The following is a 24,037-nucleotide window of genomic DNA, read 5'->3' on the forward strand; positions in this document are numbered from 1 at the left end:
GAGAGATAGAAAAAAGAGAGAGAGAGAGAGAGAGAGAGAGAGAGAGAGAGAGAGAGAGAGAGAGAGAGAGAGAGAGTAAACAATACCCCACAAATGCTTGACTACACAGAAAACAAGGTTTCGGCCGAATATGGATGTCCTTTGGGGGCTCTGGCTGGTAGCCTGCATCACAATGGAAAGAACAAAGCTGGAGGACAATTACCAGACTTTTGCCTAAGGCTATGTTTACACTATGTTCCCAGCGGCCATGGCTGCCCTGTTTGCCCAAAACAGAGTGGGCTGTGGGATTTTGGCCATTTTTCTCGGATTTGATGTCTTGCTTAGTTTTCTTACCGTCTACCACAGTAATCGTGATTGGCAGTGGGGTTAGCGGCTGTTTAGTCCTAGAGGTTTACCAAGGATGCCAGAATGTTCCCTCTTGCCCAGATATGTTTTGTTGGGGTCCCTCACGTTTTTTCACATTCTCTCAAAACTTTCTTTGAATGAAATTTGGACAGCGGGCGGCTTTGTGAAACTTTCGCCAAGGTGGAGTCAGTTGAAGCTCCTGCCTGGATCCGGAGTCCGCATCCGTGTGAGCCAGAGATCGGTGGGCACATGTTTAATACCATTCAATAAACATGTGATAATGTTCGGTTTTTCTTTGTCATGATATAATCCACTTTTGTAAGAAAGTATGCAAAATACTCCATTATTCACATACCACACCGCACACTTGGTTGCGCACTTTCAGAGCGTAAGAGAGCATCTCTCTCTCGCTCTCGCTCTCTCTCTCTCTCTATCACTGCATGCAAAGACACGGCCTCGCTTAAGTAGTTGTAGGCGGCGAATATGAGATTCCGTGCATAAATATGCTTCTTGTCCAACTACGAACCGCCTCAAAGTTGTGTTATGCCCCATTACATTCTGTCAGGTCATGTTGCTTTCGCCTCGTTTTACTTCGGCCCACTACGTTTCTCATCTGCACGGTGAGAGCCGTGGATGTTGGTTTTTTCTTTTTTTTCATGACAGTTTAAACGTCTCGCCGGGCATTGACGGCAATCATAGCCTGTCACGGTTCCCCATCCTGTTCCCCCCATGTTCTCTAACTGCCGTCCCATTTTGTTCATGGTGGCTTGAAACGTGGCTTCTGTATCAGTCGTGTAAAAGTAGCTGTAATGGTAACTCTAGGCCAGGCTGTTTTTTTCTTTCATCAACACAACCCCTTTGCTTCTACTCTGGAAAGGAAAAGTGTCCTGCTTGTTATAATGTAGTCTTACTGACAGTGTGGGTGTCCTGCCAGTTCACTGGGTTATAAATGTAGGTGTCTTGGCATCTTGTCCCTTATTGTGGATGTCTTGCATCTTGTGTGGGTTGGCTCATGATCCACTTGGCAGACACTGCATCTCTTACTGTAAATCTTGCATTGGTTTGAGTTCCAATAATCTTTTTAGATAATTCTTGGTGATGTCTAAGTTTGGTCCAAATGAAGAGGGAATCTTGATTTGTTTCAACTCATTAAGGGATTGAACCAAGCAGATAGTATTTGAGTTATATTGAGGTACACAATATGCCAAGTAATCGAATAAGTGATTTGTATGCGTGGGCATGTGTTTGCGTGTGCGTGTTTTTTTTTTCAGAAGAATTTCCGCTTGAACACCAAGCAAAACTGTGCAAACGGGTACAGGATGTGCCTTTTATTTTGTTGTGCTCAGGATAAATGGTAAACCGGCTGTCACTTGTGTCACGCTTATCTACCTGAGGTACTCAAAGCGCTTCATGCTGTGATGTCATTCATCTACTGGTGACGCAGCACCAGGACCAACGAGGGGTTCAGTATCTTGCTCAAGGACCCTTTGAAATGGTCACAGTTGCCGGGGATCAAACCACCAACCTCCGGGTTAAGAAACGACCACTCTGGCACTGAGCCATTAGTACTAAACAAGCGCAAGGATCAATACAGCCTGTATCATCAACAAAGTCGACTCGCGATGAATAAATGCTCATTATTAAACGAGCGTGCCAGTACACCATTATGACGATCATTTGTGCATAATGAATCAGCTGACAGGGAACTGCCTAAAACTTGAAGCCAAACTTCTCTTTCCTGTTTTCTCATGTTTTATGGACACTGAAATTGAAATACAGTATCTACAATGGAGTGCTGGATATTGTCCCTTCTTGTACAACCACTCAGTAAACACATTGTGCATAATAAGGATCCAGAGATTTCACTACTTGCCATCTTGTCTCTGTTCTATACATATTCATGGTGAGAAATACAGAAGGGGAATGCATAGCATCTTCATGACAAACGGTTCTCAGTGGAATTGTCAACAATGTTGAAAGACCAGTATTTTGTCTCTTTCCTCGAAACACAGAATCCAGATTAACTCAGGCAACTGCCAATCAATATTGATGGCCTGGGTTATGTTATTGCAAAGTTGAAATGTTAGCGTCTTGGACTTTGGTGGACGGACTGCAAGAGGCACAATTGATGTGCGTTTGCTGTACTCTGTCCAGTTAAAAAGTAAATGTATTTGGACATGAACTTGGCATTGAATCTTTTGATTCTAAAATAAGGTGCATCATATTTCCATACAAATAGAAACAAAATGTTGGTACCCTATGATATTGAAAGAAAATACGTAGAATAGTCATTGAAATAACTGCAAACTGAGAAGACTAGATTTGACCAAAATGTATATTTACAAGCCACACACCTTCTGGGAAAATGCTATTTGGACAGTTCAAGGGGTAAAAAATGAGTTTTTCAGCAAGTCCAATCAGCTGTGTGTTTATGGATGCAAAATGACATTGAGCACGTAAACAACACGGTAAACCTTATACAAGCGGATCGCTCTCCAAGGGTGGGCCAAAACCAGTGGCGTTATTAGGCCTATGTTAGGTGGGTCTTTTTATGTTGTATGTATGTATGTATTTATTTAAATCAGCCCAGGAATCAATCCCTTCACCGTCCCCAGTAGTTAAAAACTGAGTGCACGACTTACACATTCACATTGAGCCTGTCCAAATTTGCCAGGGTTTATGCAGTCCACGGAGCCTTGAAAGGCATGGAAGGACCCAACCTGTGAATAAATTGCTTTTCTAGAATTAGGAAACCATGTGCATTCATGTTACAAGGTAAGCATTGTCATGCGGCCAAAAAATGATCCCGAAAATGCGGCCTTCGGAGGACGCACCATGTGAATTTTCTATACAACCTTTAAAAGCTGAGCAGTTTTGAATATCAATAATTTCACCAAGATTGAACGGAAAATCACAACCATAAAGGTTTATATGCAAAAAAAAACATTCATACATAAGATATTAGACTCAAACAAATAGTCTACAAAGTTCATGTGTTTTATCATTGCAAAGTGAAGTGACTCGCTCTTAATACATATAGAGGTAAAGTCCATGCAGTCCCGTGAACAAACACATGAGATAGTGAGCAAAACGATCGTTCTTCAGCGACTGACTGAGAGGTCCATCAGTACATGACCCAGTTAGTGACGATTACACAGACGGATGAAAATCCACTTCCATCAGTGCTTCATCTGTCTTTTTTTTTTTTACCATCATTCCTTAACGGTCAGCAAAACAGGCATCCGTATTGACGAACATTACGTCAGTACTGACGGGATGCCCACCTCTGGTTATTTGTTGATATTTGTCTCCAACATACCCATGATACAAAGCAGGATCAGCAGTAGAAAATAAATACCAGTAGTTTGATGTGTTACTCCGAATAAACTTATGGAATACATCATACTAATGGTAATGCCTGAGAAAAAATATGACACATAGTCCTCACGTGAATTCAAATGAAGTAGTGCGCAGAACATACAAACCAATTGATGCGACACGCCAGCTTAGCTTTGGGGATTTGGCTAAATGTAATCACACTTGATATCAGCAATTCATGCTCATCCGCAATAATTATTCTTTACAATACTCGAGAGGTTGGCTCAGCCAGCACATTCGCAACAGCAAGAGTGCATCTTACGCGATATATTATTGAGGACATTCGGGGGTCTGTTAAGGACTCTCTCCACTGTAATCTGAGGCATACTGTGGTCCGGCCTCCTCATTATAGCTGGTCACCATGGGTTTCATTGCATGAGCTTCTAATTAAACCAGATAAATTGGTGGAAATCCTTCATTATGAACCGTAGCCTCCTACGAGAACACAACAGACTGGAAATTCTATTAAATCTGTAATGGAAATGATTTATCATGCCTATGGTGTACGGTATGTGACTTTCACCTTTTGCATGGGCTGTTTCATCTTCGACATGTATTACATGGTTTGCGGTCCTGCTTTCTTGAATCGTCACTGGTCAACATCTCGTGTTTTTGTCCAGGCCGACTCTCATATAGGCAGCGTTTAATTTGAAATACATTCCAGAGGCAATTGAGGTTAGAGGTTAGGTAGAATCCTCTCGACACATTCCACACACACGGTTTCTTTCCAGTTGATTGCTTTTTAAGTAGCAAATGTTACTCATTCCACACAACATCCAGCCTTCACTCTGACCAGTGCTGGAGGGGGAATTGTATCTCGTGTATATCTTGAGATGGTAATGAAGCATTTACACTAGAGCATGGATCTTCCACTCCCGTTCCTCGAGGACTGCTGTCCTGTCTTTTTTCTGTATGTCCCTGCTGCGACCCAATTGATTACTGCAAAATGATCAGATAATGAGCAAGGTCTGCAGAAGCTGGATAACGATGCTGGTCATTTGAATCAGGTGGGTTGAAGCAGGGAGGCATGGAAAACAGGCAGTTGCAGGTTAAGAACACACTCCCACTACAAGACTTACTGCAATGAAAGGCACACACCTTACTGTCAGGAACACGGGAGAGGTGATTATCAATCATCAAAGAGTTGAAGAGAGAGAGAGAGAGAGAGAGAGAGAGAGAGGGAGAGGGAGGAGCTCTTACGGAAGAAATGTAAATCTTACTGATTACTGGTCAATTACAATATGAAAAAAAGGTACCCCAAGACGATTCCTTTGTATGAAGCTGTAAATCAACAGTCGTTCCAACCAAGTAATGAGCAAAACTATTTTATTCTTGACTTTGAAAAATTATGAACATATAAAAACCCGGTGGTCGATCCCGATTTCTGATCACATCGATCGGATCAGTCCAACCCTGATATGTGATTTTCTTTCCCCCACCGCCCACACCCCTTTTCCTCAGTGCATATTTAAAAGGAGTGAATTATACAAGGATGTTCGCAATTCACAGGCCGGCCTTGTCCCTACCCCTCGTGAATAGTGGGGGTCCACTCTCAAACTTATCAAAGAGATATGCCTTGGCAGCGCTACAATATATGGTGAAAATATACAGATATACAATACAGTCTATATGTATATACACACGCACACACACACACACACACACATGCATATTGTATAACTTGATTCTGTTTATACTGTTGGTAGGTCCATTTAACTAGTTAAAAATCTGAAAGACTGTCATGATTCCTTCTTGTATTAGATGACAATATAAGATGGTAAAATGAGGAAGACGAATGAAAAACAGTGAGATATATATATATATATATATATATATATATATATATATATAATACCACTTGTAAAATAGTGGGTTGCTTTAGTAATCTAAATAAGTAACCCTTTCATATATTCTCCGTCTGTGAACAGCTTCCCATATCTGACTATTTCCCGAGCGGGCACAACATTTGCATAGGTAGTTGAATTTATGGCCTCCATCCACTTCTTGAATTGATTTTTCCGCAGATCAGCCTACCGTATCAATTCCAAAACAACTTTTTTTTCTCTCTTCTTCAGCAAAGGCTGTGTGTTTATTTTGGAAGTGTCTTTCTAGATTATTGTTGACCAGTTTTTTTTTTTATACCAGAAATTAGGCATACTGGTAACCTGCTCTGGTCAGAGGTAAATGTAAATGAATCTGCCCAAGCATCATTATTATTTTTTTTTCAGATATTTTTCTTAGATTTCACTATCTTTTGCCTACCTAAGGTTGAAAGTCTCGATAAATGTACGGCATTTTGCTGGGCTGAGAAAGAGTGTGACACATATTTTGAGTGACAAGAAAACAATACAATATACAAATCATTTTATTTAATTATTTTGAAATCACAATAATCTTACAATTTAAAACTTCAATTAAACCAATGAAGAAAAACAAGTATAATACTAATGTTCAACTACTGTGCAGTTTTGAGTGGGCTTTCCACGCATTACGCTGGTCAATTCTGCCTGCTGACACATCAAGTGCTTGCAAACCTCTGTGAAGCAAGTGCATACTGATCATCGAAACTGCACAAGGTCTGAAGAAAGAAGTTGTTGTGCTGGGAGGCAAAATAACAAGGCCAGAGTGCAGCCAAACAATGTATTTTCTTAATAGGCTATTAACTGAGGCGGCCTAGTGGGCGAGTGGTTAGCGCATCGACCTCACAGTGCAGAGGTACCGGGTTCGATGCCAGCTCCGGCCTTCCTCTGTGGAGTTTGCATGTTCTCTCCGTGCCTGCGTGGGTTTTCTTCAGGTACTCCGGTTTTCTCCCACATTCCAAAAACATGCGTGGCAAGCTAATTCAACACTCAAAATTGTCCCGAAGTGTGAGTGTGAGCGCGGATGGTTGTTCGTCTCTGTGTGCCCTGCGATTGGCTGGCAACTGGTTCAGAGTGTCCCCCGCCTACTGCCCGAAGACAGCTGGGATAGGCTCCAGCATCCCCCACGACCCTTGTGAGGACAAAGCGGTTCAGAAAATGGATGGACGGAAGGCTATTAACAGCACAACACCAGTTGGACAACTCACTGTGGTTGCCATTACAGAACTCCTCTCTTCCTTTTGCATCTCGACGGCATTTTTATAGCAACACTGGAGCTGTGGGTTGCCGACTCCTGTTCTATTCTGTTCTTGGAGCTGAGGATGTGGAGAGAATAGCATCGGCGTGGAGTGCGGATACGTATTTAGACCTGAGAGTCGGCGGAATTGAAGCAGATTTTACATGGGACAGGAAAAGTGAACCCAACCAATCTCTTTTTTTTTGTCCATTGACACTACAGCTTCTTGTTTACTTTCAAATTTGCATGTAGCCGACGTGTGGGACGTCATGCACGTTTTGAGCACGGTGTCTCTGATTCACTTTGATTCTCTCCTCTTTCATTGAGAACTTTTTTCCCCCCATTATTTATGTAAGTGCTTCAAGATATAAATGTTTACGCTTTGGCAGAGGAATGTGCTCTCTGAGTGCTCTCATTTTAATTACTTTGACTTTTTATGACTTTGTCACCTCAGCATCGCTTTGCTTTGCATCATCGTATTTTCATTTTTAAGAAATGGAAGACCATTATATTCTTTTTAAATCTGTTCACGCCATTTCTCAGAACTGTCAATTCCAATGTTGCCTGTCCCTGATGGCCACTCTCACCACTTGGGTATGCTGCGTCCTACCCCTCACAGCTCACACATTGCAGGTAGTAAACAGACTGAATGGGGTACCTCAGTGCTGGAGGAGCAAGCAGCAGCCACCCAATGGCAAAAAAGATGCCTCGCACCAATCGCAGAAGCTGCGCGGGTACTGACATAATATCTCCTCCACATTTCGCTCTCTTGATTTCAAGCCCCACCCGCTCCTTTTCATTAGCAAGTCGGTCCGTGTCTCGGTGTTATTTAAAACCAGCTATTCCAGCCCCTCTCGCGCAGCCACCGTGTTGCATCTGTTTGCCGCTTCGCATGCGTGTGAGTGTGCGCGCGCGCGAGGGTGCACTAAAATCTCAAGCAGCGAGTGAGAAGGGAGAGCGAGAGAGTCAGGAGAGAGACGCAGGGGAAAGGCTAAAAGCATCTGAGACGGACAAGGAACGGGAGTGTGATTCACAGCTATGAAATCCATCCAGGCTTTTTGTATGCTGCTTCTCTGTCCAGCTTTGAGTCTCAACACCAGGTAGGCACCGGATGACGTTTCCACTCAACCAGTTTCAGTCATTGAAACAAACGAAACGAGGAGTACAAACGTCCAATATTCGACTACTACTGTAAAGCTCTGTCCTGCACTGTCAAATACAAGATTCTAAAATTGTCCAGGCAAGGGACTCACTGTATTTGGCATGTTGCTTCAGGAAACTCAAGGACTTAAAGGGAGGAATAAAGAGATAATCTGTTTAACTGGGCTATTATCTTCCTCAGTTCTAGGTCGGCGAAGAGACAGTTGTCCCATTGTGTGTGCAATTCCCTGAATGCGATGCCTGCCGGGGAGGTGGTGGTGGTGGTGGGGGGTAACCATGGTGGTTTTTGAGACTTTTGCTGCATACTGGTTTAAAAGAGAGCTAGTTGAAATCCGGTGAAAAGAGAGGATGGGGCACGTGTGTGTGTGTGTGTGTGTGTGTGTGTGTGTGTGTGTGTGTGTGTGTGTGTGTGTGTGTGTGTGTGTGTGTGTGAGATTTAGGTGCGTGCGTGAGTGTGTGTGCGTGCGTGTGGGTGTGTGTGCGCTCGTGTGTGTGTGTGTGTGTGTGTGTGTGTGCGCGCGCGTGTGTGTGTGCATACGTGTGTGTGCGCACGCGCGTGTGTGTGTGTGTGTGCGCGTGTGCGTGTGTGTGTGCATACGTGTGTGTGCGCGCGCGTGTGTGGGTGTGTGTGCGCGTGTGTGTTTGTGTGTGTGTGTGTGTGTGTGTGTGTGTGTGTGTGAGATATTTAGGCTGCATTTAGAAGGAAAAGTCATAGGAATGAAGAATGATGTATAAGTGGGACAGTTTTGATTATGGTGAATCGTTGAAAAATCATCCTTTCCGTTCATCACTTGTACTGTCTCTTAACAAGAGTCGTGAGGGGAATCAGTGCTTTCATGATACCTTGGAGACTTAAGTGCAGAGGCACACATAATAATAATACAGTAATAATAATAATAAGAATGATACTAATAATAATACTACTACTAATAATAGTACACTTTTTTGTGCTCCCGAGTGTCTTAAGCAGTTTAATTCTGGTTTCATATTTTCTTTGGGAACTAAGGGAATGACCTATCTGAACAGAAATATGTTGTTTTTTTTTTTTGTCATTGCTAATGAGGTTAATACCAACCTTTGGATATGAAAGATTTTTTTTTGCCCCTTTAGCAAAGTGAGATTATCAGCCTCGCACAACATACCTCAATATCACAGAGAAAAACTAATGATGTAGACTTGTATTCCTCCAGGCTGTATTAATGTATAGCAATAAGCAAATGCGTACTCTTGTAGTCTGTAGTAAGCCAACTTGGAAATGTTCACCTCAGCTAAATAGCATATAACTTCTTTGTCACATCTTTGTGATCATTTTTATTGTGTTCTTCTTCGAAACAATTGACCATTTCTAACTTAACAATGTCTTTATTTAGCTACTATTCCATTAGAGCGTACTTTATGAGCCTTTGAAGTGATTGTTCAGGTGAGAACGGGTGCTTGCAGTGATGTGGAGATAATTTTGATGGTTCTCATACATTGCAAGCTACCTATTGAGGGTGAAGACCATCAAAAATAGTTAATTGTAATCACATATAATCAGAATGTATGTCATGTTTAGAAAAATTAAAAAACAAACAAACAAACAAACAAACAAACAAACAAACAAACGTTTTAAGATGAAAGTGGTATTTCACTGACCTGCCCAACTTAAAAAAAGAAGGCAATGGGGATATCCCAGCTCCAGGCTAACACATCTGCCAAAGAGGGGCCATGACCAGATTAAGATGCATTCATCAGTCCAGTTTTTGAACTGCTTTGCGGGAGAGCTGGAGCCTGTCCCAGCTGACTTGGGGCACTAGGTGGGGTACACCCAGAACTGGTTGCGCAGACAAACAGCCATTCACTCTCACAATCACACCGAAGGACACTTCAGAGTGTTCAATCAACCTACCATGCATGTTTTTGGAATGTGGGAGGAACCCGGAGTACCCAGAGAATACGCACGCAGGCATGGAGAGAAATCCACAAACTCATGACTTCTGCACTGTGAGGCGGACATGCTAACCAGTCGACCACCGTGCCGTCCACCAGATAACATAGTACAGTAAATCGATGCCAATTATGAAAATTCTTTCTTCAATAAATATCGTTGGGAGCTGCTTAGTAGACAATTAGTAGACAAGATGAAATACAAGAAAAAAAAGCATATCCGCTGACGTATTGTGAATCTATTTTAGGCCAGATTGCAGGTTAATCACTTCCCCCAACATGTTTTTTTTTTTTTTTTTTGGGAGGATGTGTTAATGACGGAGTCTTCGATGGTGTGTCAATCAGACAAGTGTTTTGGTGCAGTGTTGGTCTTGGCCATGTAATTTGAACGAGTATTTGTCTCTGTGATGTGTTTTAATAGCTTCATTGTGACATGCATTGAGCCTAACTACTGTATGTGGAAGAAAGGCCTCAAGGAGTACTTGCTTTCATCTGTTTCTCTTGTGGTTGTTTCAGGGAAATGTCACTATTGAACTGGGGAAAACGACTGCACAGTTGATTCATAACACTTTCATTTCCATTGTGCTTATCATTAGCACTGTGCTGCAGTTGGTGACATACTCAATCTAATATGTTAATTTGTTTTTGCAGTGCCCATTAATGAACTCCAATATCATGAAGCAATTTTCATATTTCCATGTAACATTGTGCAAGTGTTCGGATGATACAATCACAATTTATCATTGACTTTATTTTAACTTTCTTTTTTTTTTCTTTGCATTGTTCTGTTTACCACATGCAACTAAAGCATATTGTACTGGGATTTTATTTTGGTCAGACTCAGATGGCACTTTTTGCCATCATACTCGGTTGTTATTCTGAGGGCTCATATTCGGTTCCACTACGGCATAACACTGTAACATTAAACATTACTGAAAGTAAGGCGGACGAAAGAAAAAAAAAAGAATTGTGACCTTGTAGCCTGCTGCAGAGGCTAGGCAGAGCTCTGCCTCGCTTTGTTAGATTCACCATCTTCACATCAGTGGTCTGTGAGTGAATCCCTTTTGTCCTTTATGTTAAGTGCAACATCCACCAAGGTATGTCTGACCCGATTTGATTGCCTTATGTGGTAAAAATGACATCTGTGGTAATGGCATAATAATGCAAACAGTATGGATGTTAATTAAAAATACATACAGTATCAGTTTATGTCTGTTTCTGACCAGTAATGCAAACTCCACTTCCAATGAGAGTGTGATCAAAAGGCTTTGACTTTCATAAATTGAGCAACTCCAACCGCAGAATTATTGTGCAGGGTTGTGCGGCATTGCAAAAATCAATTGGTACTTAGGCAGAACACAAGGCTGCATTGACACGAGTGCCGTGAGATATGATTGTCCACCCTCAGGTCAGGGTTGTGAAGCGAAGAATGTGCTTCTGCTTTAGGCTTTTTTCTTTCTTTTTTTTTTTTTTTCCACCTGCGCAGATCAAACAGTCCCACCTTTTTCCACTTTCAAGTTTTCTCTTTCAGGGCTTTTCTTAAAACATTTTGACACATTTTCTTGACACCATCTTTGATGCCTCTTGCATCAGCAGGCTCTTCTTAGAAGAAGCTGCTCTACCTTGCACCGTCTCCACTATTTCCATATTGTTACATTGTTTTAGATGTCACATGGAAGGGCAAGAGAGAGTCTTAGATTGATAACTGAATACCGACTTGTATCTGTTATTTTGAAGTGGCCTTTTTTTTTTTTTGAACTTATGAAATAAAACTGGTGGAGTGCCAACCACTTGAAAAAGATGTCTAACAAGAAAATGAGTAATCTCTGTGACTGACTTTCACATCCAATTTCTCATCAAATAATGTACCAATACACATGTACCGCTAATTAACAACATTTGTGATAGATTGTAAAAACAATGCACACAATGCAATGTTTTGTTGTCTTGCATGTCTTTGTGTATTTATTTATTTTTGTGTATGTGGTCATTTCAGTTGCTATGAGGCATATTTTGTTGGACATAATTCAAGTTAACCAGCACGCATAGTTTTGTCCACCATCATCCTTTCCATGCAGATTGTTGCAGAATGCTTTTCTGCTCTACATAGCAGAGAAAAGACAGGGAGAGGTGGTGGAAACATTGTCTGATGTAAGACAGGCACACTACGGATATGACTGAAACAAATCATTGTAATTGTACATTGTATAATATTTGTTCAAACACATTGCATGTGACTTTGTACTAAGTAGTAAATATAGCATAGCATATACAGTGGTGCCTTGATATTCATGTGAACTGACTTATAAGTTTTTCGAGATACGAGCCGTCGAACGTCCAATTCCATTTCTGCTTTGGATATACAAGCACGAACTTGAGATACGAGCACTGCTTGAAAACAGCTGGGATAGGCTCTGGCGCACCCCCGTGATCTTGTTAGGATAAGAGGATCCGAAAATGGATGGATGGATGGATATTGTTATTATTGTCGATCACAAGTCACTTGTTTTTATGTTTTTTGGACTCCTCAGATCAAGTATTCTCCATAAGGCAGACAATTCTCTATATCAGTTAATGGGCAAGTGAAGTAAAGTGACAGACCATGAAGTTGTCGTTGATATATTTCTAAATTCTAAAGGTCAGTGAATGATGGGTAACCAGGAAGCGAGAGTGAGTGTGTGTACGGACATTGAGAACAAACAAGTCTCATATGATTTCGGAGACTTTATTGAGTCATATGAAGTTGCTCAGAGAAAGTTCTTTCTGCATCCAGACAATAGGATGACACGTGTTGGCGGGGGTTGTGACTTTTTTTTTTTTTTTTGGCATGACAAAAATGTAATTACACTTCCTCTTCTGCTCTTCTCCTGCCTTGTAAGAGGCAAACTTGGACAGCCCTGTATAAAGAAGCGATATTCTCTCCTCATGTTTGGAGATGCTCAAAAGGCAGTGGAAATGAAAGGAAACCAAATCATTGGATGGCCCCAATGGGAGCAGTGTGATTGAGCTATAAATGTCTGAAGGCTCCTTCAAATGAGGCACTTAAAATTACCAGAGGTCATGCGGGATGAAAATGTGCTTATTTTATATTCAAGAAAGGTTCAATCTACTTTGCTGTTTCCATCTTATGACAGAAAACATCTTGTCCGATTCAGATCATAAATTCAGGGTTGTTGTTGTTGTTGTTTTTTTGATTGTAGTCTTGACGTTTTATCTTAATTACTGTTCGCATTTTTGGCCAGAGGTCCTGAAATTTTTAGTATTGTGGTCTGACGAGCACCAGTTATAAATCTGTATTAACTTGACCTGTGCTACCGTCTTGTGTCTAGTATCAGTAAAAGAAAAACAAAAATGAAACGGCCATTCACACTGTTCATCTATTTTATGGAAAGAAAATGGATTACCGTCATGTACATCTGGTAAAATTGTCTTTTCACACAACATAGTAAAATGACAAAATGGAAAAAAAGAGTCATCTGCTGTATAAGAGCAAGATATTTGTTTCAGAATTAAAAAAAAAATCTTACACACATCATTCTTATTCGGCCTCCATTTAAACCATTTTCTAATGAATTTATTCAGTTCTCCTGCATTTTGTGCAAACTGGCTGTACGCTAGATTTAAACAATAATTTTTTTCAGAAAAAATGGAATAGGTTGGTTATTAGTACATGTTTAGGTCATCCCACTTGTTTCCACATCATGCGTTGTACTGTATTTCCTTCCCCTTTTCTGTTCAAGCACAAAGTTCCCATTCATTGTGCCGCCGACTTGGCTTCCCACCTACAATTCATGAAAGCCCATCTAAGGAACTTTGATGTGGATCTTTATTGCAACTTCAACCGTCGGCTGATTGTACTGCTTTGGTGCTGTCACTACGCATAGAGTCGTGCTGTCAAAATTGTTGTTGTAATTGGCAGAGACTTAATTGCGCTGTCCCTCTAAACACGGATGCTTGTGTTCTCAGAAATGAGTCATTACTGGAGGGCTTGGCTCTTTGTTTTACACAGTAGTGCGAGATGTATAACCATAATAAACAAAGGCTGCGCACCATTCCTTGTCAGAATGGCAGCGAATATAAACTGACTTGGTTGTTTTCAGTGTATTGTTGCGCTGCAGCTTGGAGTCAATTTGTTTTGAAGCAAAAGCAGCACACTTGAGTGGTTTCTGGATCCTGTCACATCTGATCAATGCATATGAACGTGACGCTCAGGGCTTTTCAGAGGTTCTTCAATGGGGATGTTGGTCATGGCATAAGATTTGAGTCAAAGTGTCATCGTACGGCCCGCGTTTTCCTCTGCATCTGACTGAGACTCCGCTGATCGTTCAATAAAACTCAACCAGCATCTTGGCTTTTTTAAAATTTTTATCCTTCATTTCAACGTTCGTTTTCGCTATGGGCCCTGCTGCACCCCTGAGATACTGTAAGTACCATCTAATTGGTTTACATATCCGTAACGGCATGAAAGCTTGGAAACATTTCAAATTTGAGGTTGTGAAATTGTGAATCGAGTCGTGATTTTAAAGGATCCATTTGCTCAATTTTTCTGCGGCTTATGCTGAAGCCTATTCCAGTTTCCATCGAGAGGCCGGGCCTTTGACTGATTTCTGGCCAATCACATGGAATGACGACAAACAACCATCACGTTCACATCTCAGGATAATTGTCTTAAATTAACCTGCCATGCTTGTTTTTGAAAAGTGAGAGGAAACTGGGGTAGTACAGTCAAACCTCGGTTTTCAAAAATCTCTGTTATCGATCGAATCGGATTTCAAACAGAAAATTCGAGATTTTTACGCCTCTGATGACGACCGAAAACCGGTTTTCGACCAAACTGAGCAAACCTGAATACGCCACTCGACTCCTCTCGGCTTGCTTACACGGGGAAGTGACGCTTCCTCGTGTAACGTTCATTGTGAGCAGACGTGTTTGTTGTGATTTACGCAAATCTGACTGTTTTGTTGTTATTTCTTAATAGTGTATTAGCCCCTAATCACGGGCCAAATAAATAGTTTCAGATTTCGAACAAATTGCTTTTCGAACAGCCTCCTGGAACGGATTATGGTAGAAAACCGAGGTATGACTGTACTTGAAAAAAAAAAACATGCAAGCACGGATAAAATGCAAAGTCCACACAGGAAGGCCTATATTGCAAATCTTGTCTTAATTCACTCAAAAATGAAGGTACTTTGTGCAGAATCTGCAGCTGACTTATGCAGTTTTTTCAACAGTAAGTGATGGATACACATGTTTATCGTCCCTTCTGCTGATCTCCCATCTAATTTATCTGCCTGTGACTATACGTCACTAGCACAGATGAACAATCATTGTCATAAATTAACCAATATAATTTTTAAGAGAAATTAAATGAAATTGGATAATTTCCTGGGGTAGTAGTACCCCTCATGATCTCTCTCCCGGCACACAAGGGTGCCACGGCAACCTGGTTGGGAATCACTGTACTGCAGAGTGTCCAAATATCCATCACACTGAGAGCAGAGGGTATTACCTCGTTGTATTATCTTCTTTTTCGCTTGCCTTTCGGCTGCAATGATTCTCACCATTTCATCAAGTGAACGGCGTGAACAGACATCATGTTTTTCAGCAGCAGCAAGTTTGACATTCATTGCCGTTCAGCGTTGACGTTCTCTTCTATTGAACGCCTTCTCTGTAACAGTGCATGTGGCTCAAGACTCAATTGAGTTGTAAATCTCACATATTTTGTCTCAATCTTCATCTTTTTGAGATTTGGCTTGACCATGATGTTGCCATCGCTCATCATCATTCACCAGTTTTGTTCTTTTCTACTGTCTCTAAACCCACAACTGGTTCATTGTCGGTAGAACCTAACTCGGTGGAATTATCCACCAAATCATGGACAACTTGCAAGATGAAGGTGTTTCGTTTGGCATGAGCAAAAAAGCCTTATAAATTATACAGCTATACACAAACTGCTTGGATCATGGAAGACGAAGCAAGACCTTCGAGGCTTATCTTTTACATTATTTATTTTGCCGCAGCATTTTTCTCTTCTCTTCTTCACACCGATTGTCTACTTAAATACTATCTGTCGACGTATGTCTTAGTATTTCAAAGACATTCCCCAGACGAATGCCCACCAGTTGTTAGCTCGATTAATATCCCAGATGTAAAATTTGGAATTAAAATGAATGTGAACTGATGCAGTCAAAGTAATGTTCCACTTGTGCTAAACTGCATGCTTCCATCATTTTACAATCAATGGCCAGCTAAGCTACACAAAGTAAAATGAATTACTGTGTTGAGATTTCCTAATGGCAATTCTTGCTCTGCATTCTACTTCCAGTGAGAAACACCTCCTGTCAAATCTCTGATAAGTCAGGCATTTCAGTTTGTTCCTCGTGGAGTACTGCTTTTTTTGACTGTTGTGCTAATTTAATCATCATTTGGTGCATGGCACTAAATTAAGCAAATTGAGAAACGGAGGTTTTATGTTTGTTGATAGCTGCAATTAAATGACCGCCTGAGTCTCAGTCTTGGAGGGTAAGTCAACAATAAGAGAGTTGCTCACCTGTTTAATTTACACTTTGCTCCCCACACAAACGAGATAAAGCCTGCGCTATGCTAGGTGACACAAAGGAAATAAGTAAACAGTCAATATTCACTGTCGACAAAACAAATCCAAATTGAGAATTTATTATAATTTTATAATTTATTATATAATGATCACGTTACACTGCGAAACTGGGCCCCTGTTTTTTGTTGTTTTTTTTTTTTTTTTTTTTTGCTTGGTAACCAGTTCTGAGCTTACTGTGCAGTCTAGTGCTCATGTTCAATTTTTTTTTTTTGTTTAGAAAACTTAATACAGCTTTCGTTTTATGAAGCCCATATAAATCTGAATCCTCAAAGGCGTCTGATTGATTTCTGTTATTTTTATCATATCATTTTCTGATCATATTCCAGTGTCAGGATCCATCTTGGATGACAACCTCTAGTTCTGGTATTCCCCTGTGATCCCGGTTTACTCCGTTTTTTTACCAAGAAACCTGACGGTTAAGTGCGTTACCCGCCACACACTATCTACAAGGAGAGAATTTTCCATGCAGTCCTTTGCATTTAGAACAACGGAAGTCTTTACCCTCATGGTTTTACAATATGTTTCAAGTGATGTTATGCATTCAAAGGCACTTCTGAATTGAAATGTATGCGTGAAGACTTTCGTGAAAGGACCAGATACATGCACACAGCTTTGAGCCACTAACAGAACGAATGGCAACATTTATGTTGAAACTTGATTTCATCTGACATTTATTGCCTCACATTTTCACCATGCTACTTTTTTTTTTTTTTTTTTTTAGATTGGTGACTCTCCTGCATACTGAAATTCTTAGATGAAAACAGTAAAAGTGCCACTGTAGGCAGATTACTGACATATTTCTGACCTGCAGACAGTGTTCTGTGAATAATGCTTCCTCTATTAAAGATGTTTTGTCACTTGCCAATCAATCTCCGGCGTCATTTGGCAGCAAATGGGAACCCAGTCATGCAGTTCATCTTCTTGCTGATTGCATACTCCTGATTAAACTGTCTGTCCCAGCTTTTATTTTGTATTTCAGCAACGACTAGAGCGCAAAGAGATGTCTAACCCACAGAATGCAAGCCTGCTTTGTGTGGGTGTGTATGCACACTGTATGTGCAATGAACCTCACTGTTACGATTCAAAGAGGGTAGCTAGAGAGAGTTGCATGACCAAAGTCCACCACTCTGGGTTGCCTGTCTGTCAGATGTCTTGCTTGGCTGAGCTCCATACAGTGATGGTGTTGACAAAATGACAGGATGAGAGCAGTCTACAGTGAATATCAATATGGCTCAAAAACATTGTTTCCCTCAAATGCCCGAGCACCCACACACCGAAAATAAAAACAAGAACGCTGTAGAAAAACAAACACTACAGATGATATATGCAACAAATTTCACTTGCGCAAAGCGCGGAGGGTCAAATGCATGCTTGTCATCATAGAATCTGAGGTCTCATGCGCATGAGATGTTCTCTCACCGAGGGTGAAATTACATGCTGACTGCAAATTATGCAAACAATTGCATTTCAAGATGCTTCTTGGCTTCGTGTCTATATGACGGTGTGAAGAGGTTACATGTAAATGCAGATCTACATTGTCATTCTTGTCCTCCCAGAGCTTGCTTTTTTATCTGCTCTTAGGCCCGCTGTTGAAGACTGTTTGGATGTGAGAAGTAGGGAAGAATACCGCCACTCCACTGCGGCAAATATCAGTCAGTCATGGGCCCTTGGACTTGTCATCAATTTTCTCCCCTTTTCAGTGCCGCGAGTGGGAAGCATTCAAATGTTTCTCCAATCTTATAGTTTGCCCTTAAACTGGAGCCCTTTCATGGTGGTGAAGTTGGGGCGACACCCGCAGAGGTTGTCATTTCACACAGACCGAAAAGCACGAGTTTTTACGTTAAAAAGACCAATTTGACTCGCATCAAATATCTGCGACTTCAGTGTTAAATGAGTTATAGAAAACATCTGCGGTTGCATGTTTTCCCAAATTAGCATTTGATGACAGGTGTTTGGATTAACACCGATTTAATGAGCTTTATGAAATTCCCTGCAGGATGAATGTGGGGTTTGGGGATTACTGACTTCCAGGATATTGTTTAAGACAGGCAATGGAACATTTCCGCTGTAAACCCATTAAATGTGTATACAGTCTATCCTTATACACAAGGGAACAGGAAAACATTACACATCATTTTATTGATGTGCAGCAGTAACAGATCAATTGTACTGATGCAAATAGACAAGACAGCAGAGTACAAAATGGGAAGAATCTTGGGAGTCTGTCATCCTGATTCCATGTAAAACTGGGGGGGAAAAAACACCGCAAGAAGGTTAAGAAGGCAGTAATCCCCAAGGTAGTGAATGTTGTGACCACTGAGCAGAAAACTGATTTTGATGGTAATAGTTATATTTTTTTCCCCCTCTCTCATACATTTTAGTCAAAGTCAAGCCATGCATTCAATGTATTTTCTTGGATATTGACACACACACACGCACACACCCACGCACAAACACACACACACACACACACACACACACACACACACACACACACACACACACACACACACACACACGTTTTATTTTTCATGTGTTTTATTTATTTAGTTTTTTAAATTTTATTATTTTATACTTCATAGCTGCAATATTTTGACTATTCCATCTCTTACCACATTCTAGATTGATGAAATGTAACAAAAAAAGAAAAGCCAATTCCAGATACATTATTTGTACAGGCATTGGACAGTAACAGTGCTATTACAAATGTTAACTCACCATGAGAGGTGTCCTGGCTGCAGGTTCATGAACATTACAGACCATGAAAATAAATGGCCTGTGGTCATCTCGTCACAATTAAATCAGTGTACACCAGACTTTAATTTATTAATACAGCATATTTTCCCGTGTACTGCCCGGTCATTTATTCCTTCCACTGCAGATTGGGATGTGGGTCTGTTAAAGGGACAGGCCTTTATTTGTAGCTGAATACGTTTTTAATTTAGCTAGGCTATCATACCTTTACACACTCACCTCAACAACCCCAAATTATCTTCAATTGCTAATTTATGATCCTAAAAAAAGATTTACTATTTTGTACATTGTCATTGATGAAAATGTTACGATCGGTGCCGTGCTGGCTGGTGTTCATTGGGTTGGCATCTGCAGTCACACCGCGTTACCGACCATAGAAGCAGCTTTTGAACTTCACAAACAGAACAAATGGACCTACTGTAAATGACCAGATGATGGGGCGGCACGGTGGACAACTTGTTAGCTCGTATGCCTCATAGTGCAGAGGTGCAGGGTTCGATTCTGGCTCCGGCCTTCCTGTGTGGAGTTTGCATGTTCTCCCCGTGCCTGTGTGGGTTTTCTGCGGGTGCTCCGGTTTCCTCCCACATTCCAAAAACATGCATGATAGGCTTTATTGTGAGTGTGAATGGTTGTTCATCTATGTGTGCCCTATGATTGGCTAGCAACGAGTTCAGTGTGTACCCTGCCTGCTGCCCAGAGAAAGCTTTGGCTACAGCATGCCCGTGACCCTGGTATAGATAAGCGGATTAGATAATGGATGGATGGTTAGAGCAGATGCTGTGAATTGTATTGCAATATCGATGGCGGCCTCTGTGGCAGTTGTGGCCGCTAAATGAAAGTCGTTCAATTGGTACTGAGGAACGATAGGAAAGCTGAGCATGTCATCACAGCATGTGACTTAATGGATCAATCACGAGAGATGTCGCATGCGGCATTCTACTGTGACGGCAATTACCGTCGTGCGTGCGGCATGTGTTGCAGAGTTTCTACGCAACACAATCTGTCAGTCAGGTGATACAATGCGGCGGTTGACACCCACGCGGACGCCGGAGTAAAAAAAGGTCTGATGTGTGTCAATGTATGCTTCAAACTATAGTGGAACAAGTACATGTTCCCCCTTGTTCGCGCTACTGAAACTTTAAGGCACGTGGGAATGTTACGGTGACCCGTTTGCAGATTAAACTGGAGTGTGAACGAACTAATGAGTGTAGAATCAAGTGGTGGGTGAAAGCATTACCTAGCCTTGTGGTGCTGCCCAGTCATGATTGATGGAGCCGCTCCGTCACACAATGATGTTCACCTTGCATTTCGGTCTTTTCATTTGCTGCATTTTTCTTTTCCACTCTGTCAACCACATGTGCCAAATAACAGAGGCGAATATGAAAATGCAAAGTGTAAATGCAGTGAAGGTTGGATTTTTTAAATTTATTTAATGTGCTGCATACATTTGCTGTGTGAGTGTGGGAGCTGTGTGCGATTGCTCACGCATTCACCTTTGAGGGTACACTGTTCTCAAGCGATTTTCACCACAAATAGTTTCATATTATGTAAAACTAAGAGACAAAGTGGGGACAGACACACACGTATAACAATGGAGAAATGGGTTCGTCCGCTGCCACTGACTCAAGTTTGAGGTCACTGTTTGTGCCCCAAATGTCAGCGTTCCTCAATTTGGTTAGAACCGTCCAAAAAGAAGCCAAAAACGTCTTCTGAGTGAAGGATTTTTAGAGCAGACATCATTTTTAAGCACAGAACTCTAAAATAAGTGCTGCAATTAGGCCCTTTACAGTGTCACTTTAACCAACAATATTACAGCGTGTCAGATTGCTCTTCATAATTTTGTTGTCTTTTTTGCAGTTCACTTGAAACCCATTCAGAAAAGTACAAAGTTAAAAGTTCATGGTACTTGTTTCGTTCTAACTGATATTCAAGATTGAAAATGGACTTGTTTAAAAAGGCATGAAGAAGGTCACAGGTTGCAGTGAAAACGATCCTCGCTGCACTTAAGCTTGTCAGTCTCCCCCTCACCTTTAACAACCCCGACAAAGGGTCTAAAGAGTCGCCCGCTATGGGTATTGACCCCAAATTATCAGAATCCCCTCTCACTATGTTTTTCTTTCAATGTTAACACAGACTTACAATGAGGCATATCCTTCAAAATCACAACTGCACTCAGATGTAGTTTCTTTTTTATTATTAAACTGTTTTGAAGTGTTTTACTTCTCGAGATGAAAAATACAAAGTATAACCATCCATCATTCTGCTTTTATACTATGACATGATTATGATTTTATGATGATTTTTTTTTTTTTTTTTTTTTTTTTTACAAATTACTGAATGATGGCGGCGCGGGCACCCACAGCGACTCCTCTCACTCCTGAGGAAAGAAATGTCATCTGTGCTGTATGTTGCACATGTAACACATTTGACAATAAAGTTGACATGAAGTAAGTCCCACCAGTGAATATTCTGCAGCTCCACATCCACTAATTTTGGGATTCCGATAGTGCTGACTGTACATCCCATGAGCCTGTCGAAGCTTGCATAATGTGTTATGCAACTAATTTATCCAACACCTCCTAGCCTGAGTTAACAACAGATTCCTTCAAATATAGCACTCGACTGTGTAGCGAGCAGAATCCCATTACTAAAATGGATAGGACTAATAATCAAATATGACTTCCAACCTAAACGGATTAACAGTGGTTTTATGCTCTTGGAAATGTGTCGAGTTCCCTTGCCACGTAAATACCCGTTGTATACAAAGCTTTTCAGCAAGTTGATCTCACTGTTGCCAGTGGCTGCTAATGGAATGGAGGAGGGATGGTAATATATGCATGTTGGTGCAAAAGAAGGAGAGGGATGCTTCTCACTGTACTGTATAGCTGAATTAATGCGCCATAGAAGCAAGTTAACGTGGCCAGGGATTACTCATAATTGGAGAACACAGTTAATTAGAAGACTTAACAGAGAAGTCACATCCCAGTGAAAGAGCAACTGAATAAGAACCCAAGACGTATAAATCTTGTCTAGGAAAGACATCAATAGATTTCTCAGTTATGACCAGCTGACAGTGAAATATTTCTGATTTAGTTGTGAATTTGGAGGATATTTGGAAAGATCTACGGCAATGGCAGTCATGTGAAACTAAAGAAAAATCCGACTGCCAAGTTGTAGCCTAGTTGTAATTTCAGGTAATTTTTCTCTAATGCTTCTGCAATTTTACTGCTTTGGCACATTTTCATCAACGGCGTCAGAAAAAAAAGGCTTCATAAATTCCCTATTCCTGAACTATTCAGCGACAAGCATAAAAAAGTCTTCTGAACAGAAAACAAAACATGAAAAAAAATTTATGGGCCAGATAAATCAATTGATATTAAAATCTTTGAACGGTACCACTGTTTGTCAGCCGTAAACATGTTGTGTCTTGCTAAACAGCGCCTCAGCAATCATTGGACTTTTTGAATTGGTGAGTCAAATTGAAGTTGGTGCTTTTTTCAGCTCACCCCAAGTCACAGTTGTGTTAGTTCCAGCACAGATGTATTTATTTATTTTTTTATGTCCACGTTTTAAAAGGACCCAGTAGGTTCCAGTGTAAAATTAGTCTTACACATCTTAGGCAACGATCAGCGTCACACATTGTTCCATTCGCCGTGCTCGGTGCTAAAGAAAATCTGTGAGGTAATTGCTTCTTTGGGTTATTTATGCACGCGATTTGTAGTTTCAGTCATGTTAGAAAGATAATCCAACACGTGACAGATGATTCATAACCATTACCACCGTAATGCATGCTTTGAAGTCTGCTTGGCTTTGTCTGTCAATGAATGAATGTGCACATTGCCTCAGTTTATTGTAGCATGCATTATGAGTGTGTGTGTGCACTTTGCCAAGAGAACAGACAGAGATGCAAGCAGACAAAAAGGGGTCATTTAATCCATCACATACTGTACAGTTAGGTCTGGATCAAATGGTTTCCAGAGTCAGAAATGTTCTGGACTGATATTTCGAGTTCGTCTTTAGCCAATTTCAATGAACTTTGGGTTGAATACATCGGCAAATTGATGTCATTAATCTGAATCAAATTAATTATGTTTCTGCGAATAATGGCTGTTAGCACTCGTAGTCATTTAACAAGCATAAGAAGACAGTTTTATTTGGTACATTCAAGCAAAACGATCGTCCTGAAATAAATGGGCGAACGGGGAATGTTTAATTCCTCTAAAGATTGTACGCTCGAAAAAACGCAAAGAAATAACTGGATATGCTGGATGAAAGAACACAATAGCGGGTGAACAGAAACCAAGCACAATTGCCACCTTCATGAATGGATAAAATGAAACACTTGTCACATTATTTAATATAATGATTTAGTGTTACTACAGGGACCAAACTCAGTGGCGGGCCGTGCATTTCAACCTTAGGCCTTCAGTGACGTCACATACATACACAATATAGGCTGGTCAAGCAGCACTTAATTTCAGGAGCATTTAAAACCATCAAGTATGTATTCCCAATTAAGAGCAGGAAACTAAATTTACAGATATTGTCCAAAATAAAAAGATGATTTAAAAATACGAAATAAAATGCCACCCAAATTACGCTGTGTGATCAAGTCTGTCCAATAAATTGCGCAATGTCGCAGTTTCATATAAGACACCAACCAAACAATAACAAAACAAACTATTCTTTGAAAATAAAGTAAACAGATCATTTGCATTTTGAAAATCGGCGATACAACAGCAAATAACTGACATAACTGAC

At 40.8% G+C, this 24,037-nt stretch overlaps 1 protein-coding gene across 2 annotated transcripts in view; it reads left to right on the plus strand.

Annotated features, from left to right (window-relative positions):
- The first annotated feature begins 7,576 nt into the window (after window positions 1-7,576).
- luzp2 (leucine zipper protein 2) overlaps window positions 7,577-24,037 on the plus strand; it is a 125,324-nt gene continuing 108,863 nt past the window's right edge. The window contains exon 1 of one of the 2 annotated variants that reach the window (XM_019886549.1): window positions 7,577-7,919. In XM_019886549.1, the coding sequence (XP_019742108.1) occupies window positions 7,858-7,919 (62 nt within the window). In that variant the 5' untranslated portion in view covers window positions 7,577-7,857. The remainder of the gene's footprint in view (window positions 7,920-24,037) is intronic. The other variant, XM_019886548.1, reaches the window with a different exon arrangement.

This window comes from Hippocampus comes, unplaced genomic scaffold (assembly GCF_001891065.2).
Source record: "Hippocampus comes isolate QL1 unplaced genomic scaffold, H_comes_QL1_v1.1 scaffold261, whole genome shotgun sequence".
Taxonomy (NCBI): domain Eukaryota; kingdom Metazoa; phylum Chordata; class Actinopteri; order Syngnathiformes; family Syngnathidae; genus Hippocampus; species Hippocampus comes.